The following is an 18,063-nucleotide window of genomic DNA, read 5'->3' as shown; positions in this document are numbered from 1 at the left end:
TTATTGAATTTCGAGTCCCGCCTGCGGTTGCCTTGGCAGGGCCACACCAAATGATTTCGCGGGCTGGACGTTCCCCAGCCCAATCGTGTCCTCACTGCTGCCTTTGTGATGCTAGATTCTTGTGAGAGGCGAGAGAGATGGAAGCGAGCGAGGAGGGAGGAGAGGCAACAAGGATGAGGATAAGAGACGGGAAAGCGGGAGAGAGAGAGAGACCCGCATTATTTTTTGCGTAATAACAACACGCAGCTCGCCGGCTTCCTGCTGATGACAAGCGCCTCTCAGCGCATCACGGCAAAAGGTTAAGTGCGTCCACGCACATCTCTCCCAGAGAGCGTCTCGGCCGTGCGTGTGTAATGTGTCGGTGTGTGCTGGTCCTGGGCCTCTCCTAGGTCGACTCGGCCACAACAGGAGCACGTGGCGCAATCTGTAAACATCGCCACGAGGGAGACAAGAGCGGCCGGGCGTGGTGCGAAACGGGGGATCTTTTTCGTTCTGTGCGCGTTTAGTGCGTGTACTGTATTGTGTGTGTACCGTTTAGTACGTGCATGCGATGTGTGTCGTTGTAATGAAATATCATGGGCCAAGTTTGACGTGGCCTCTATGGTACAAGAGTTGTTAGCAACACAGGACTGATGGAGTGGAACGTACACTTCAGATGAGGAGGGGGGGGAAGGGAATTGAGATGGGAGGTCTCGCTGTTTGTTGAATGGCTTCGGTGCGTACAAGATGTGACTATTTCGACGTTGGATTAAACAATGTGTTATGTTGACTGAACAGCGTCGATCAGGTGAGATTGGGTATCGGGTCATCAGCCTCACCGGCACAACGGCGTCAGAGGACGCACCCACTGGGAGGGAGGGCCAGGTGATTGATGAGGGGGCAAGGGGAGGACAAGGAGGTCAGAAATCGAGAGATGCGATCAGCAGCACTGGGGCTGGACCGGCAGCTCGGACTGTGAATCCTTAATCTTATTTCCTTTGCAAATACATCCCTTGCCCTACGACCGGTAACCAGCGATGTCAAGATCGGCCTCGATGGAGGTTCATACTGGTAGGAACCTTCTGGTTACACCAGCTCACAGGGGATTATTGTGTCCGTCCGTCGTGCAGGGTGGGGCTGGGTGGGGAGAGGCTGGTCACCCCGTGGTGCCCTCATAAAACTCAATGTTTAACCTACTCACGCCGGCTTGTGCCCGCCCTCAGTCGGGCATATTTGCGGAATACACCACGCCGCCGTTGACCATGGCCATTGACCGAGCAACCCAACGTTCCTACCAGCACCCTCCGCAGGAATGTGTTAAAGGACGCAGGCTACTGGGAAGTTTGAGGCAGTCGCCCTCCAGCAACAGCAGAGCACCGGGTGGATAAGACGCAGAAAGTTGGCACATTGGGGAGGACATCTGTTGGGTCCGTCATCTCAGTCAACCGAAAGACACCTGCGTGTCTACCGTTCCCTTCCGACAACGAGCCTTCAACACTTAACGCGACATGGAAGTAGTGCATCCAGCCTGGCACAAGCAGTGGTGAAGTCACCGACACTTCGTGAATAGCGGCTGCTGCGTGCTTGTCGTCACGTCCATACGTTACATGCATCACGTTCTCGCATAAAACACGAGCGGCAATCACGTGTCACCTTTATTATTGTACATACAAGCGTGAGCTCTGTTAATGTACAGTGGGCAGGAAGTCGCTATACCCCATTACCTATGAGTCACGACAGCTCTTAAGACAAGGGTATATTGACTTCCCACTCGGTCTCTGTGCGAGCCTCATAACGTGAAGCCTATATTCCTTTATACACGGATTTGTGTGGTGGACATTGACTCAGGCTGCACTTGCTTGGGCTCGTTAAAACAAGACACACAAAACTCACGGTTATAAATACAGAAGCGATAAGATGAACTGTGAACACACCGAGGGAAATACACGAGAGAACGCAAGAGACGTGATATTGACCGTGAGATGAACGGTGGCGTTCGGGTGGAACAGGACACGTTCATGCAAAGTGATGTTGGTCGCTGGTTGAGACTGACGATGGTTTGCCAGCCAGGCAGGTCATCCTACAAGCAGATGGAGGCGTTGTAATCGGCTCGTGTGCAGATGCTTCCCAGGACCGTGAGACACGATGGTGGCTTGGGGAAGCCTACATCCATCCAACAGTGACTCGACCATGGCTGATGACGATGAAGTCAGTGGAGCACAGCGTTGATTTCGGTGGTTGTGCAGACGTCCGCGGCGACGGTAAATGAGCGGTGTGGGAATGGGAAACAGTTGAATGTGGACACACGGGTAGATTAAAGAAAATTCACATCGTAATTTGGGTAAATGGTCATATCGATGTTATTTCTTCCTCCCCGTTGTGGTAAATGTGCTCTCGTGGCTGCAGGGTTTATGGGTACCCAAACATACACCAAACACGAACCAACATAATCAAGTTTTAACGCGTGTATCGTTAACTGAAGAACGGATACTACCAGTGAACTAATCGATGCTATCGTTCAATGCATAAGAGGATGAGAAGGGTGGCCTTGCAGCCTGTTGTTACGTGTGTGTGACCTCTGTGGTGGCTAACGTTTTGCACGGTGGGTGTGCATTTGAATTTGAATGCTTCCGTCCACTCCGCTCCTCTTCTAAATTGATCGTATCTTCTTCTTCTCGAAAAACAGGACGTGCTGATTGACTGCGAGCGGGTGGAGAGATGGCGTAGAGAGGGGGGGGGGGGCAAAGGTGTGGGGGGGGGGGCAAGGGGAGAGAAATGAACGCTGTCCACCCAACGCAATTACAAGGTAAAGTGAGCGCCGCAGTGTGACTCAGCAAGCCCCACTCAGCCCCACCTCCGGTCGAGGCTCGACATTCTAAGAATAACAACGACCAGATTAGTAATCATCCGCTCAAACAGTGTGACCGATGCCTAATACAAAACCGCATGTCAAAGAATAGTGGAGAGTGCGTTCTAATATAATGCGTGCGTACATAAAAAGAAAAACCTCAAAGTGATTTGTTACTTAAAATAAGCAATGAGGTGGCACTCATCTTCTGTTTAAAGCTCTGAGCCAGTGGTAGAAATTATACATTCCAACGGCGGGGGTGAGTCTCTCCACAGGACAACGACGGTTGACTTCGCCACAAATTACTGCTAATTACATTACAACCATTGGCCAAGTCGCGCCCCACTAGCGCACAGCTACGAATGCGTTAACCCGGCGTGTGCGGTCACTCGACCCGGGGGGCGTGGGAGGGGAGGCACTTTCGAGGAATCGCGGAATTGGCGACGGAAGCCCGCACGGTTGGGGGTGAATTAGCCCCGGGCGCCGAAAGAGCGCTGCCATGAACGCTGCATCACAGCACAACACGGGCGTCTTGAGGTCACCGCATAAACACACTTGGCCCGCATTACCGCTATTAGGATGAACTGGCTCCCACCATGGAAATGTTGTATTCTATCCAAATGGCTCAGAGACACCAATAGGGATGATCACTACCTGTGGTTTGTTAGAGGAAGCAGACACTTTGGATACTATTGTTTTTTAACAGCCGTATGTTACACCATTGGAACCTCATTTGCCAGTAAAAAATATGATAATTGTTTTTTTACCCTTCTATCTGGCAACAAAACTAACACCTTTTTTACAAGGAGTCATGTTTGCATAGACCACAATACCTGCAGCCATAATGCAAACAAAAAACATAACTCTGATAATATATGCACTGTCCTTTTTTTTTTGGATTATGGCTGCAGGTATTGTGGTCTATGAAAACATGACTCCTTGTAAAAAAAGTGTCAGTTTTGTTGCCAGATAGAAGGGTAAAAAGCAATTATCATATTTTTTACTGGCAAATGAGGTTCCAATGGTGTAAATTCTTACCCCGAGCTCTCATACTCTGATGGTGCATTGTCTTTGAGTTGTGCGCCTTTTGGCGTCATCTGGTCCAACCCATGTGAGACTAGGCTCTAAGGAAAGCTGTCTCGGGTGTGGACCATTCAACTTCAAGGACAATGCACATTATCAGAGTTATGTTTTTTGTTTGCATTATGGCTGCAGGTATTGTGGTCTATGCAAACATGACTCCTTGTAAAAAAGGTGTCAGTTTTGTTGCCAGATAGAAGGGTAAAAAAACAATTATCAGCCGTATGTTAGTTAGCTGGGAGGCCTTGCTTTTTAGGAGGGTTCTATCCAGACTGTTGGCCCAGTAAATCAGTGTGGGTCACTGTGTGGGTCGCAGTGTGGGCTATAGTGTGAGTCACAGAGTGCATCACAGTGAAGATCTCAGTGTAGGTCACGGTGTATGTGGTAATATGAGTTGTCGTGCAGGTTGTGGTGTGGGTCATGGTGAGTCATAGTGTTGGTCACAGCGTGGGTTGTAGTGTGGGGTGTAGTGGGAAAGTGGTGTGGGTCATGATGTAGGTTGTATTGTGGGTCGTGGTGCATGTCATCTTGTGTGTGGTGGTGTGGGCCATCTTGTGGGTCGTGGTGTAGACCACGGTGTGTGACATGGTGTGGGTCAACCTGTGAGGAATAGTGTGCCATGGTGTGAGTGGCGGTGTGGGTCACGGTGGGTGCTGTGATGTGGGTCACATTATGGATCACGGTGTGGGTCATGGTGCGGGTTACAGTGGGGTCGTGGTGTGGGTTGCGGTGCGAGTCAGTGTGGGTCGCAGTATGGGTCACGGTGGGGGTCATGGTGTGGGTCAGGGTGTAAGTCACGGTGTGGGTGAACTGGGCCGGAAGTTACCGACGGGGTCATTCTTGCGCATCACCATCTTCTCAGAGAGACGGTTCCTCTTGGCATTGAAGCAGTAGCCGGTGCCGGCAGCGCTCAACATCTGCACCAGCACCATCCTGCAAGCACGCGTGGTTAAATCATATCCAACTGAATCTTGACTAGTTGCTCATTGGCCATGAGAAGGTTGCCCCCAGCCTTGCGATCGAGCTCACGAACACTGCAATCAACGTACGTGTGGAGCACACACCCAGACAGCACGTAGTGGCATCCACCCTTCGCACTTTACCCCTCGGGTTGCTCCTGGCATGGCCCCCAATTGAGCCCCCTTGCCCAGTGGTGTCTCTCGTGGCAAAACTCCAAATCAAGTCTGAATCAGAATTTTATTTAGACTGGAGGAATCCGATGAGTCATGAAGCTCTTTCTACAGATGTCCAGTATGGGCAGGTCAGTCCAGTATAGATCTGATGTAACCCCAAGAACCCACTGGGGCTGAGCCCTGGCCTCCTCTACCCATGTGCACAATGTATAAGACTCGTACGGACACACGTCTGTGGCGTGCATTCAATGTGAGCGGATAACGGACATGGTGTGCGGTGTTCGTGCAAGGTGACGGTGAAAGTAGTGGACACGTTGGAGATGGACAAGGTGGTGGCGGCAGAGGAGGTGTTAGACATGGCGGTGGTCATGGTGCTAGGCGTGGTTACAATGGCGGTGATGATCACAGTGGGGGATGGTGGAGATATAAGTGGTGGTGGATCGAGTGGAGGTGGTGGACACGGAGATGGTGCTGGTGGCGGTAGAGGCGGTGTCTCTCACTTGGATTTTGCTTTCGCCACTGCAAGAGAGAAAGACAAGAAGATGCACATTAGCGGGCGGCGGGCGCTAAGAGCACCCAAGTGAACAAGGGGTCCTGCCAAAGCGCCGGTGTGTTCGGGGTAAGACTTAAGAAAGAAAAATCTGGCATTTTCCTGGCTATTGTGGTTCGGGTCGTCGGCGGGAGGCCTGGTGGGTTAAGCTGGTTCAAGCTCGCGAGGTTATTCCGCCCCCCCAAAAAACGGCCGGAGACCCCTTCACCATTTCGAGGTAGTTCAATCTGGATTTGAGGTTTTCGTGACCGCATGGAATCCATACTCTTTGGTTCTTTCGGTAATTTATTTTATTTTATACCTACGTGACTTTACCGAAAGCAGCAAGGAGCATTGTGAGCTACTTGTATTTCCATCCACAAGTCTTTCAACTGGGCCAGCTACAAAGTCACCGTCTCGTCCTCCTCATCACTGAGAATCAAAGCACTCCAGGGTTGCGCTTTGGGCCACACCACGGGGCGACACGAGAGGTCAGGGCAGCAACATGCAATGTCCCTGAGATGTGTTTTGGGTTAGATCGCGTAAATATAAATTTGTCGCTGAACCCGCCACCACCCGGCAGCCAATTAGTAAGGTGTGCTCGCGAAACGTCTGACTCAAATTGTAAACATTGTGGATGTACTCTCCAACACACGGTGTGCTGCACTAGTAACGCATTGGCGTGTTCTGTTTACGTCACCTTACTAATTGGCTGTGTCGGGTGGTGGCGGGCTTTACGACACATTCATATTTACGCGATTTAACTCCCCAAAAAAACCCCCTCTACTGTGGATATTGACCTTACTACGTGTTAAGCTAACACACATTGTACCTAACCTGCACTTTCTACTATCGCCCTCACGTCTATGCCGCCCTCCTTCACCACTCACACACAAGACCGCCGCGGTGAAGCCCGGGCCAGACGACCACCCCAGGCCCTCACCCAGCAGTGGATTGAGCAAGGCACGGGGCAGCACGTGAGAGGAGCGCGACCCGCAACTCACAGTTGGCCGTAGTGATGAACATGTTCCTTGGCTCGGGATGGGGGCGAAACTCCTACTACTACTCCTACTAACGCCTCCTATTATACAGCTCGAGGCGACGTCCGCTGACCGTCGCAGCCGAAGGGCACGGGGTGTCTACGGACGCGAGGAGGCCAAAGGGTTGAGTGGTTAAAGGGTTGAGTGGCTAAAGTCAACTCTTAATTAAGAAGAACCTCGCGTTCGTCCCAGCAGGGTCAAACGCGCACTGTCGATTCAATAATAATCGATGCAAATGGACTTGTAGATCGGTGAATCGATTCGTGCGGGGGGTGAACCTATCGTCTGGGACGAGTACGAATATGCGTATTTGGTGACATCGCGGGCGAAAGAACGAATGCGACAACAAAACTGGACGGACCGTACGAAGGAGACAGTCAAATGTAAATTCTTAAGTTGCGTTATTTGCGCGGGAATCGAACCAAATAAGTGGAATTGTGGGGGTGGTTGAATCGACCCCCGCACGTGGCTGCCCGGGTGGGGGGTGGGGGCTGTTGGGGGGGTGAGTGGGCGGGGCGTGAAAACCTCTCACCCCGGAAGTGAAACCGCCTTCACGTTCATAAAAAAAATGAACATTCAACAACCGTCAATTTTTTAGTTTTACAAAACGATAACTCCAATCTCACACCCCTTACACGCGTTTAAACATTTTTGTAAGAAAGTTATAACTTTAGTTGTAGGTTTTGTGTCACAACGATTTGGTGACGTAGCAGGAAGCGGCGGGTCGCGAGCGCGCCACGTCAGCTCGTGAAGGAGGCGAGCGATGGCGGCGCCGCGCGCGTTCTCGCTGCTGCTGCTGCTGCTCGTGCTGAGCGTGGAGCTCGCGGACGTCGCCGCCATCTCCTTCTACCTGCCCGCCAACTCGCGCAAGTGCCTCAAGGAGGAGATCCACAAGGACGTGCTCGTCACGGGCGAGTACGACGTCTCGGAGCAGCCCAACGTCAAGGCCGACTTGAAGGTAGCGACAGTTTGGGGCGAGGTGGAGAGGGCGGTGGGCTGGGGGGTGGGAGGCCTCGATCGGGACCAGGGAGAGACGGAACGCGCCAGAGATTACGGGGAATCTCCCCACCCCCTCCACAGAATACGCAGCCACCGATTTGCGAGGTTGGCTACGTACGGTGCGAAAGAAATGTGCAGGTGCTCGGTTGATCACCGCATGGCAGCGGCGGCGGCGGCTTGCAAGGCCTTCATCCAGCATTGGCTTGAGCTTAACTGATGTAATATAAATATTTTACAGTCTGCAGCTCGGTAGGCTTCAGTAGAGCTTTTGAAGTGAATTTGAAGAGTTTGCGGGAGTAACTGGACAGTTAACTTCACCGTAATTGTGGCAATTGCATGAGGTGTCCCGGCAGCCTCCACGTGCTTCACTTGATCACAGCTGGAGTCGATTCTTATTCTGTAGCAGCGTCATTAGCAGACATTACATTTACACTGCGATGGTGACCCATTGAGTGGCAGCATTACAGATGCCATTGGTCCCAGGTCTGCTCCTGATTACGTTTTTCGGAGTATCCACTGCCACCGCCCCCATGTTCAAATACGCTGCTGGATGAATGCGTCTCCAAGCCCGCAGCCGTCACGATAGCAAAACATAACAACACCCTGCACACACGAGATCCTTTCATATCCACAATCTCCGCTTTGGACGTGTCTCTCGCACTCCACGTTCCTCGGCTGCCACTCCCCCGTCGTTCAAATCAATCTCGAGCACCGGCCATCATTCATTGAGGCCGCCACGTGTCCATCCCAAGGCCCACCTTTTCTGACACGTTTAAAGTTGTGTAATTCACCTTCGTGTGTGTGGTGCGATCCCACACAAAAGATTGCTGCTTTCTTACAGGTCAAACATGGACATGGGGCTCTCCTATTTTGGATTTCCCAGTCTGCACAAGCGCGGCGGCGCGCACCGGCGTCTGTGAATGGCTGGATAGATCATGCGCTCTCGGCTTTGACCAATGGGAAGCTGTGATGCGCGCCCCGCCGCTTATCCGCTTTATAGTTTACAAAAAGTGATGGATTCACGTTCTTAGCGTTCTAGTACAATTGTAATGCGGGTTTATACGGCGTCCAACTGCATATTAACATGCTTTACATACATAAACATTGGAGTTGATTATAGCCCATACAGATGCAGTCATAAGCCTGGGGCTTGAACAGAGGGAGTCGTGAACTTGGAATGACGAGCATGGTGAAGTATGGTCAAATGACCGCCATGCCCCACCCTGCGTATGGATGTCATCATCCAGCAGTGGATTGACAAAAGGGCTGTAACATGTGCCGAAGCACACACGAGAGACTGCCTTTGCAATGGTGTTTAAACGTGTGTAGTAGACTTAACGATTTTTGGGATCGGCCCTTCAAAGCAAAGAACAGGTTACTCCAGTCAAGAGATGGGAACTCTACAATGTGGTGTTAGGAAACCTAAAGGCTTGAATACCGACCATTGCGTCACTGTCATTGTGCCCCCATCTGGTGTAGTAAGTTGTTTGACGAGTTAGGTTTAGGGAAACATTTCCTAATACGTCTTGTTAATTTGTTTATTTAGTCTATGCGTAAGATTTTAATGTTGTTAATGTCGCAAGTTCGTCCACTTGTGGAATTGCTCTGTGTATTGTTACAAAGTGTTGAGTGGTTTGCCCCTGAGATGGTGGGATGCATGAGTCAATAATGACACGTGTATTCTCCAGCGCTCGAGTCGAGTGGTACTGCTTATCCGGATGGTTATTGATTGTAATTTAGATTCATTTCAACATCGATAATCCTGGGGGCCATTTCATGTTGCGCTAAGAGTGGCCGATGTTTGAGAAACGTCTTTCACTACAGTGTTCTAACATCATGATGAAACACAAACATGCTTTTGTTTTCATTTTTTGCTCATTGTGACCATCTCTAACTTTTCTATTGGCAGGTCACCGACTCTTCAGGGCACACTCTTTACTCAAAAGAGGATGCTTCCAAGGGAAAGTTTGCCTTTACAACTGACGATTATGACATGTTTGAGATCTGCTTTGAGAGCAAGCTTCCAATGGGTAAGACATTTGTAAGTTTTGTCCCACATTCACTTTTTTGTTCATGTAGGATATGTTTACTATTAAATGCAAACTATATATTTATGTTACGTAATATTTCCCCAGTTTTGTGCCAGTTGTGCTATTGACACCATGTCATGAAACACAGTATTTGTTTTTATCTCTTTCAGAGCACCGCAACCTTTCCTGTTAGAGAACGGCCCATATAAACTGATACCACAGAGCTACTATTGAGATCTCTGGCCCACAAAGTAGGGGGCAGGACTTGCCCACTAGCCTTGTTAAAAGCAATACTGTTCATCTCATGACGAACGGTTTTTTTTATTTTCAGGTTTTTAAATGTACACAAATTAAGTGCAGAATTAAAATCTGTGTGATGTTTTTTTACGCATTCATTGGTGACCAGGCTGAGAGACCATCAACTGATTAGACTTGAAAATCCACCTTAGTAACAGGAGGTTGAAATTGAATTCAGAATCTCAACAGAACCAACTCAACAATTGGACCTCTTGAGTCACCTAGCCACCTCCATAAATGTCAAAACCAAGAGTTTAATATTCTACGAACACGAGTCGGTGCTGAACTCACTTCACCCAAGTGGCTAGTGTTTGAGTCAAAACTTAATGGCCAGCTCGCTGGCAAGTGCATTGATATGTTAATCTCTGCAGTTGCCTCTAAACAACTCTACTGCACGGTCATAACATCTTGTGTTTCACTTAACGTTTCCCAGGAATTGGAAGAGTCCCTGATCAGTTTGTGACGCTCAACACCAAACATGGGGTGGAGGCCAAGAACTATGAGGATGTAAGTTCACTCCAAAGTTGTCTCGTCTGCTCAGAACTGCTTTTTGTGTTTAGTTTGTTGTCCTTCCCCCGATTAGCACGGTTGGCTACGTACGGTGCGAAAGAAGTTCAACATAAATGTGTTCAATATTAGGTAGACAATGCACCTCTCGAGTTCTCTGCACAAGGGCAGGTCCGCGGTTAAAGCTCCCTCCCATCTCATTCCACCCCCCATAGTCACATCACAATGCCCCACTTAACTCTCAAGTCTTTGCACCTTTATTCGACAAGGGTCGTTAAAGTGGTTTCTCCTTTTCTTCCTCAACAGTGTTTTGTAGGCTACACCATTTAAACAAGTAAAGACATTCTTATGCTTTTGATATATGAGTAAACACTTGGATGTGGAATTGTGAATAACGTTTTTTCATTTCATTAAATGTAATGTTCATTTGTACAGTAAATGGATGATGTGTTTATGAATATTGGACATTTGGTTCAATCGCTTAAACAATCTTGCATGGGCTTCGAGATGTCAATGACCTGAAGAGCTATCTAATGGTGATTATGATCAGATTGCCAAGGCGGAGAAGCTCAAACCACTGGAGGTGGAGCTGCGGCGACTAGAGGATCTGTCCGAGTCAATTGTCAACGACTTTGCCTACATGAAGGCCCGTGAGGAGGAGATGCGTGACACAAACGGTGAGAGAAGATCGGTGCTGTACACTGGTCTGTCTAAATTTGAAGCTTTCGTGACTGCAAGGATTCATACTCTTAGGTTTTTTCGGTAAAGTCACGTAGGTAATTTTTTTTTTAACTTAACGTGTATTTAAGAGCTTGTTTCTTGGAATTCTGCCTCACTTGATACAGTAAATCTAGCTGTGACGGTCCCACCTGATGACGGAGACTTGTGTTGCCTCCGAAACGTCGTGATTTATTATTGTATTTCTATTATTATTTCTAATATTTTTTTTTACCTACGTGACTTTACCGAAAAAACCTAAGAGTACTGGTCTGTCTCCCAGATCATGCCCGCGCCCAAACAAAGATTTGGGCGGGCGCTGCCTCTTTTAAAGGGGACCTAGTACTTAATGACAAAAAAATAATATGCATGAAATAATTCACTACTTGATCGACTAATTCTTCCAGATCTTGTTTAACTCATTTGCATGAAGGGCATGTTACAAGCTTTCAAATGATGACTCGTTCACTGAAATTGGTGGAATGATCTGATTTCTGTGCGCAGAGATGCATGTATACAGATTAGACACTTGAATATCATTAATAAATCTGGTATTGTAGATGCGATGATTGAAGTTTAACACTTGTCTCAGAGATGCGTATTCGATGTATATGCACACTTACATAAAACAGCATATGTAGAGTTGTTCCTGAGATGGGGAATAGAGCAGTGATGTAGCGCTTAGCGGCACTGCGCTCCGATCTTAGGTACTTGGGTTCAGTTCCTGGCCATGGCAAACACCAGTCGCGAGTATTACAGGATTACGAGATCTCGCGTGAACGCAATTAACAAATTTTGGACACTTTTCAATGAGCGAAATCGAATTTCTGCATTCACGAAATTTCGCATGGCAAGCGCCACGGCATCATCAAACAAGAAGCACCCAGGAGGCTGCGTCATCTATCCACGACAGTGTCGTTGTATCCCTGCAGTGCAACAGAAACACCTCCACATCACCTTTCTAGACATTCCAAAATGCAGATCTTTGGGTGAGTTCCCCCAAAAAGGTTAATTATTTTTAAAATTAATTATTATTCAATTGTTTTAATATGTATGCTCTTTGTACATTTGTGGAAAGTGATTTACAGGTGTATATTTTAGGTTAGGGGGAGAGTTCGAATGACTGTCCATAACATATCCTACATTTTTATAATTAAATTAATGGGAAAAGCCTTTTCCATTTACGACATTTCGTTTTGCACGTGTTTTTCGAAGAACGCATCCCTTTCGTAAATCAAGGAACACCTTTGTCAGAACCGATCCTGGGCATTCCTCTTCACCATCACGCACTGACCAGTGTGCTGAAGTATCCTCAAACAACACAGTGTACGGGATGCTTTCATCCATTTTGCATAAATGGATCTATTTTGTTACGAAGATATAGTATCTGCTTCACACTTTGATGAAAGCCCAAAAAATTCACTTTGAATTTCTTCCCTTTCGCAAATGTTCAGCTTGTCACATTTTTGCCAAAAGTCAAACAAAAAGGAACAATGTGTTAATCGTGACATGAGACTATTTTATGTCAGCCACGTGGTAGTACCACATGTTCAGCATGGTGATCCTCTGCACGTGGAGTTACAAGTTGGCTGCCGTGTCAAACAACCGAAAGCTGTACAGCACAACCACAAAAACCTACGCAGTAGGGACGTGTGGATATGTTGTTGAGGGTCTCGCGTGATGGTTTCTGTCTTGCGTTGTACGCTTTTCCCTCTGCAGAGTCGACCAACTCTCGCGTGCTGTACTTCAGCCTCTTCTCCATGTGCTGCTTGGTGGGACTCGCCACCTGGCAAGTGCTGTACCTGCGCCGCTTCTTCAAGGCCAAGAAACTCATCGAGTAGCGCCCCGAGAATTTTGGCGAAGTCCCACCACCCGTCGCCACCAGCTGTTGTATTTATTTGTGCCAGTTGTACCAGGAATAATATCAGTGGTCTCACTCAGGCAAGTGCTCAGATGAAGATGCGTCTTTTGGTTTTCAAATGGTGGTTTGATTTGTCTCCCTAGCTTTTTGGCAAAACACTGGGTATTTGTTTTAGCTTGTTTACCTTTCAGCTTGTGTTTGTACTGCGGTAGATTGTGGCACAGCACGTCGAGTGTATGACCACTTTGTCATGTCTGGTGTTAGAACCTCATTTTGTTTTGTGCGTTGCAAGGGTATGGCCTACAGAGCAGTTATTTTTCCTTCCGAATTTTTTTTCCTTCCAATATTTTAAGTTCTATAATTGTGGAAAGCGGTGCAAAAATTGTACTCATTGGAATTTGATTGCACCCGGCAAATGTTTATTATTAAAATGCAGCCAAAATTCTAAATCAACCCCTCGTCTATATTTTGTTGCTTATGGAATCAATTTTAGACTGCTGGGTTGAGATCTCATTAAGCAACCCTGAAACAAAAAAAATAACAAGTTGAAGCTTTTTACAAGTTGCTTGTACAGAGTTATTTTATAAGAAATAAGTGATTCTTTCCAGAGTTGTGGCACAGGTGTGATCTTCATTCTGAACGTGCTGCATGGAGAAAGAATGTTTTCCTATGAAGGGGATGAGAGTTGCATTTGTAACTTAATCAATGCAGGCTGGGTGAATGATAGATGTACTTGAGAAAACGATAAATACTTCCAAGTGATCATGTAGTTTGGCGTTTTTATTTAATTTGTTTCGTGTGAATTAGTGGTATGTTTATTGTGCACATCTTGCAAGTCACATCCAATTACATCACACTTATAATGCCATGTGCATGACCCTGGATGCTCATTATGGGCCTTTTACTGTAATGATAAGTGAACATGTATTGATCATTCAAGCTTCCCTCCACTCAAATCTTCCCATCAACGCTGCTTTCGCATGCGTTAAGCTAAACTGTACATAATTGTAATTGCGAACTTTATCTGTGGCCGATTTGAGTGCCGAGTGATATCTGAGCTTGCTGTCATCTTTAGCAGTGCCTCCTCCGTGTTCTGCCTCACTGCGATCTTAAACGGCTCAAGCCGTGTCTACTTAATACACTACATCAGCAATGGACCATTGAGAATGACGTCTTGGCGTCCCTTTTCCTGAAAGAATCATCCATCTCTGCTTCCGCAAGTGAAGAACGCCTATGCTGTGGCAGATTATCTCTGATTTCCTTCCCCGTGTTCTTTTAACTCTGCCTGGATCCTCCCCAGCAGTTCGCTATTGTCCTCACTGAGCAACGTCGGCTTCATCTCCCGAGGTCTATCGCTTCTGAAGCTTGAGCACGTATCTGCTAATTCTCCTTTCTTTAGGATCGAGGATTTCACGCTGCTGCCTTAACTACAGCTGCCTTAAACCCTTACCAGAGTGCTTCTGCTTCTGGCTCTTCAAGTCGTTCTATCATGTTTGCAAGTCCTGCAAACCGGCCTCAGAAATGTTCTCGTCTCGGAATAAATCCATTGAATTGAAGTGGACTTTTTTTGAAGTTTCAAATTATTTAATAGTGCCCAAATTGTAAAGGAAAAGGAAACATTCCTGCTGAGGGAGCTGGTAGGAACGTTGGGTTGCGCAGTCAATGGCCAGGGTCAACGGCGGCGTGGTGTATTCCGCAAATATGCCCGACTGTGAGGGCGGGCACAAGCCGACGTGAGTAGGTTAAACGTTGATTTATAAGGGCACCACGGGGTGACCAGCCCCTCCCCACCTTGTCCCACCCCTCCCTCCCCACCCTCCCCTCTCCACCCAGCCTCACCCCTCCAATTTTTTGATTCACAACGGACGGACACAATAATCCATGTGGGCTGGTGTAACCAGGAGGTTCCTACCAGTATTAGCCATGCTTATGCACAGTCGGATGAAGCGGCGCACTCGATTTTCGAGTCCAATACCTGATGAAGCTCAAAGCAGTTTGGGCGACACGTCATTGCATATTGATGTTAAATTCAGTCCTCAAGTCACCGGTGAAGAGCTTTATTGGTCACAATTTGATCAATGCATTACCACCTATAAATGTTTGATAACGTGACGGTCTTGTCGGATGATGGAGTGTAAGTTACAGTTTTGTAATAAAACTACCACGTGACCGAACCCAAAAACAAATATGGATCCGGTTACAAGTTACGACTTCCAGCACTGCATTCACAAGGTCCCTGCAATATGTTTTTCACAATTTACAATAGAACGTCGCCTTTGCATTGCTTCGATACAACCAAACGTATGTACCGGTATCGACAGGCGAGTTTCTCATCGGGCAGAGTACTCGTCGAGAGATTTAGCATTAAAGCTCCCACGTGGCCTTTCACTCCACGAAAAAAGTACTCGCTAGCAGGAACCCGCGGAACTTCGGCGATCGAGGGATGGCAAAATACACACGTGTTGCCCATCACTGCCCGTCGTCCACATCACACGTGTGGCGTGACGTCATCAACCACCAGTGCGCCTTGTGACTTCACCCCCCTTTCACACGCGCTCTTGCGGCCGTCTGGAACGCTCTTCCTTCCGAGATTAGGGAGCCACTGGAGCGATGCACTTTTAAAACGTCGTCTCGATTGACAAACGCATTTCCTTAGAACTGATTTGGTTTGTTTACACTATGAGACCTCATTTACCAGTGGCAAAATATAGTAATAGGTTTTTACCCTTTCAACTGGTACAAAAACTGACACCTTTATACAAGGCATCATGTTTGCAGTTGAAAGGGTAAAACCTATTTCTATATTTTGCCACTGGTAAAGGAGGTTTCATAGTGTAAATGCTTACCCCGAGCTCTCAATACTCTGATAGTGCGCTGTCTTTGAGTTGCACGCCTTTTGGCGTCATCTGGTCCAGCACCAATGGAGACTAGGCTCTAAGAAAAGCTGTCTCGGGTGTGGACCAATCAACTTCAAGGACAGTGCATATCATTATCAGATGTTGTTTCTTTTTGTTTGCATTTTGACTTCTCGTGTTGTGGTTATTGCAACCATGACGCCTTGTATAAAGGTGTCAATTTTGTAGCAGTTGAAAGGGTAAAAACCTATTACACTATGATTTGGTTTGTGTTTAGTTGTTTTTTCCCTGTACCTCCGGATTAGCACGGTAGGCTACGTACGGCGCGAAAGAAGTTCACCACACAGTACATCCGCCTCAATCTAGCGTGACGTCAGCACCCTCCCGTCGGTCCTAAAGGATGACGTGGGAGGGTGGGGCTGGGTGGTGAGGGGAGGGTGGGGCTGGGTGGGGAGTGGGAGGGGTGAGGAGGGGCTAGTCACCCCGTGGTGCCCTTATAAAACTCAACGTTTAACCTACTCACGCTGACTTGTGCCCGCCCTCACAGTCGGGCATATTTGCGGAATACACCACGCCGCCGTTTACCCTGGCCATTGACCGAGCAACCCAACGTTCGCTACCAGCTCCCTCCGCAGGAATGTGTTGAACAAAAATGTCTTAAAAGGGGGGAAAATACACAACCACGTTTTGGATAGTCGTACAACAACAAACTTAATTGTTTCACCACGCAGTGTTCGCCCGAAAGGTGGAATTGAACCACTCTGTCGCTAAACAGCTACAGGTTTGAAGCCTGCACCCCGGACCACCGAGGCTCATCCGGGCAACATAAAGCAGCGTCTCGATAGCCTTTTAAATTACCCACTAGGCGACTACATTAACGCTATGGGATACTCGCTTTTCGCGGCGCGCTTCGCTTGTTAGTTTGAGGCTCAGAATCATACAGGCCGTACATTTGTGAGTGACCTTAACGTGGAGTTGATGCCGGGGATGGCAGTCTTTGTCTATTTTAAGCAAAGAGCAAGCATGCGAGCGAAATGTAATTATCATAATTTATTCTGCAGTGGTACGTCATGGGGTGGGTGTGACCAATGGGAGACTGTAGATATTTTCTGTTGTCAGGGTTTCTCTTTCATCATGGGACCTCCTTTGCCAGTACCAAAATATGAAAATAGGTTTCCCCCTTTTTTCTGGCAACAAAACAGGTGTTAAGATGTTAAAACACCAAATTGAAACAATTTACAAGGAATCATGTCTGCATTAACCACAATACTTGTGTTCAGAATGCAAACAAAAAACTTACCCTGATAATATATGCATTGTCGATTTTTGTTTGCATTATGATCACAAGTATTGTGAATAATGCAGACATGATTCCTTGTAAAAGGTTTCAGTTTGGTGTTTTAGCATCTTAACACTTGTTTTGTTGCCAGAAAAAAGGGGAAAACCTATTCTCACAACGTTTCTCTTCATATTTTCATTCACTTGTTTTATTCGAGAAAAATCGATACGACAAATTGAAATGTATGCAGTACGTCCTTCCAAGAACAGAATGCAACTGTTCGATTCAAGCGTAGCGCCGTGCAATGGTCAATTTCAGAGCTGTGGTTACCATGCGGAACAATTTACGGTCCTACAGATGTTCACAACCACTCGATCTCACCACATACTGGACATACAATGTCACCAACACACCCGCCGTTCGCCACCAAGTGACCCACGGCGCCTGTGCCAGGCCAGGGGGCCGTCCATAAATGACGTCACGCACCTGGGGGGGGGTCAGACATTTGTGACGATGTGTGACGAGGGGGGGGGGGTTGAGAAATGTGACGTCACATCAAAATGCGCTACTTTAAATAAATATAGAAAACACGTTCTACTTAATTAAATATACTTTTAATAAATGTTTTCTCCTACAACATCAGAGTGCAGCGCCACATTAAATACGCACTACGATGCCAATAGTTTAAAGCTATTTGAAGCATGTTTTATATATTTTGGGGGGGGGGGGGGGCAGAGCTTTATTTGATATTTGAGGGGGGATCTGACTTTTTGTGACGCCGTGTGACGAGGGGGGGGGGTCAAATATCGTCGCAATCGCGTGACGTCATTTATGGACGGCCCCCAGGTGCACTTTGTGAACACGTGAAGCGTCGAAGACTCGCTGACAGGAGGTCTCGGGACAGACCCA

At 47.6% G+C, this 18,063-nt stretch overlaps 2 protein-coding genes and 1 non-coding gene across 3 annotated transcripts; 1 reads left to right on the top strand and 2 right to left on the bottom strand.

The window, feature by feature from the left end:
- Positions 1–1,627: 1,627 nt before the first annotated feature.
- Positions 1,628–6,843, bottom strand: MRPL33 (mitochondrial ribosomal protein L33). Its single transcript, XM_078870702.1, has 4 exons — positions 6,574–6,843; positions 5,541–5,559; positions 4,734–4,840; positions 1,628–2,679 (listed from the first exon to the last, which is right to left on the bottom strand). Exons 1-4 carry the CDS (start codon positions 6,593–6,595, stop codon positions 2,630–2,632), a joined length of 198 nt encoding a protein of 65 aa, XP_078726828.1. The 5' UTR covers positions 6,596–6,843; the 3' UTR covers positions 1,628–2,629.
- A 479-nt stretch (positions 6,844–7,322) lies between these two features.
- Positions 7,323–13,782, top strand: TMED10 (transmembrane p24 trafficking protein 10). The gene is made up of 5 exons (XM_078870536.1): positions 7,323–7,567; positions 9,518–9,638; positions 10,369–10,442; positions 10,993–11,119; positions 12,879–13,782. The coding sequence occupies exons 1-5, from the start codon at positions 7,373–7,375 to the stop codon at positions 12,998–13,000; spliced, it is 639 nt and encodes a 212-aa protein (XP_078726662.1). The 5' UTR covers positions 7,323–7,372; the 3' UTR covers positions 13,001–13,782.
- A 2,828-nt stretch (positions 13,783–16,610) lies between these two features.
- Positions 16,611–16,697, bottom strand: TRNASTOP-UCA (transfer RNA opal suppressor (anticodon UCA)). Its single transcript has one exon. It is a non-coding gene; the product is annotated as a tRNA-Sec (tRNA).
- Between the last annotated feature and the right edge of the window lie 1,366 nt (positions 16,698–18,063).

The sequence above is a fragment of the Lampetra fluviatilis genome, chromosome 30, assembly GCF_964198595.1.
Source record: "Lampetra fluviatilis chromosome 30, kcLamFluv1.1, whole genome shotgun sequence".
Lineage (NCBI taxonomy): Eukaryota > Metazoa > Chordata > Hyperoartia > Petromyzontiformes > Petromyzontidae > Lampetra > Lampetra fluviatilis.
The sequence above is the reverse complement of the archived record's forward strand: the minus strand, read 5'-3'. Positions and strand labels throughout refer to the sequence as shown.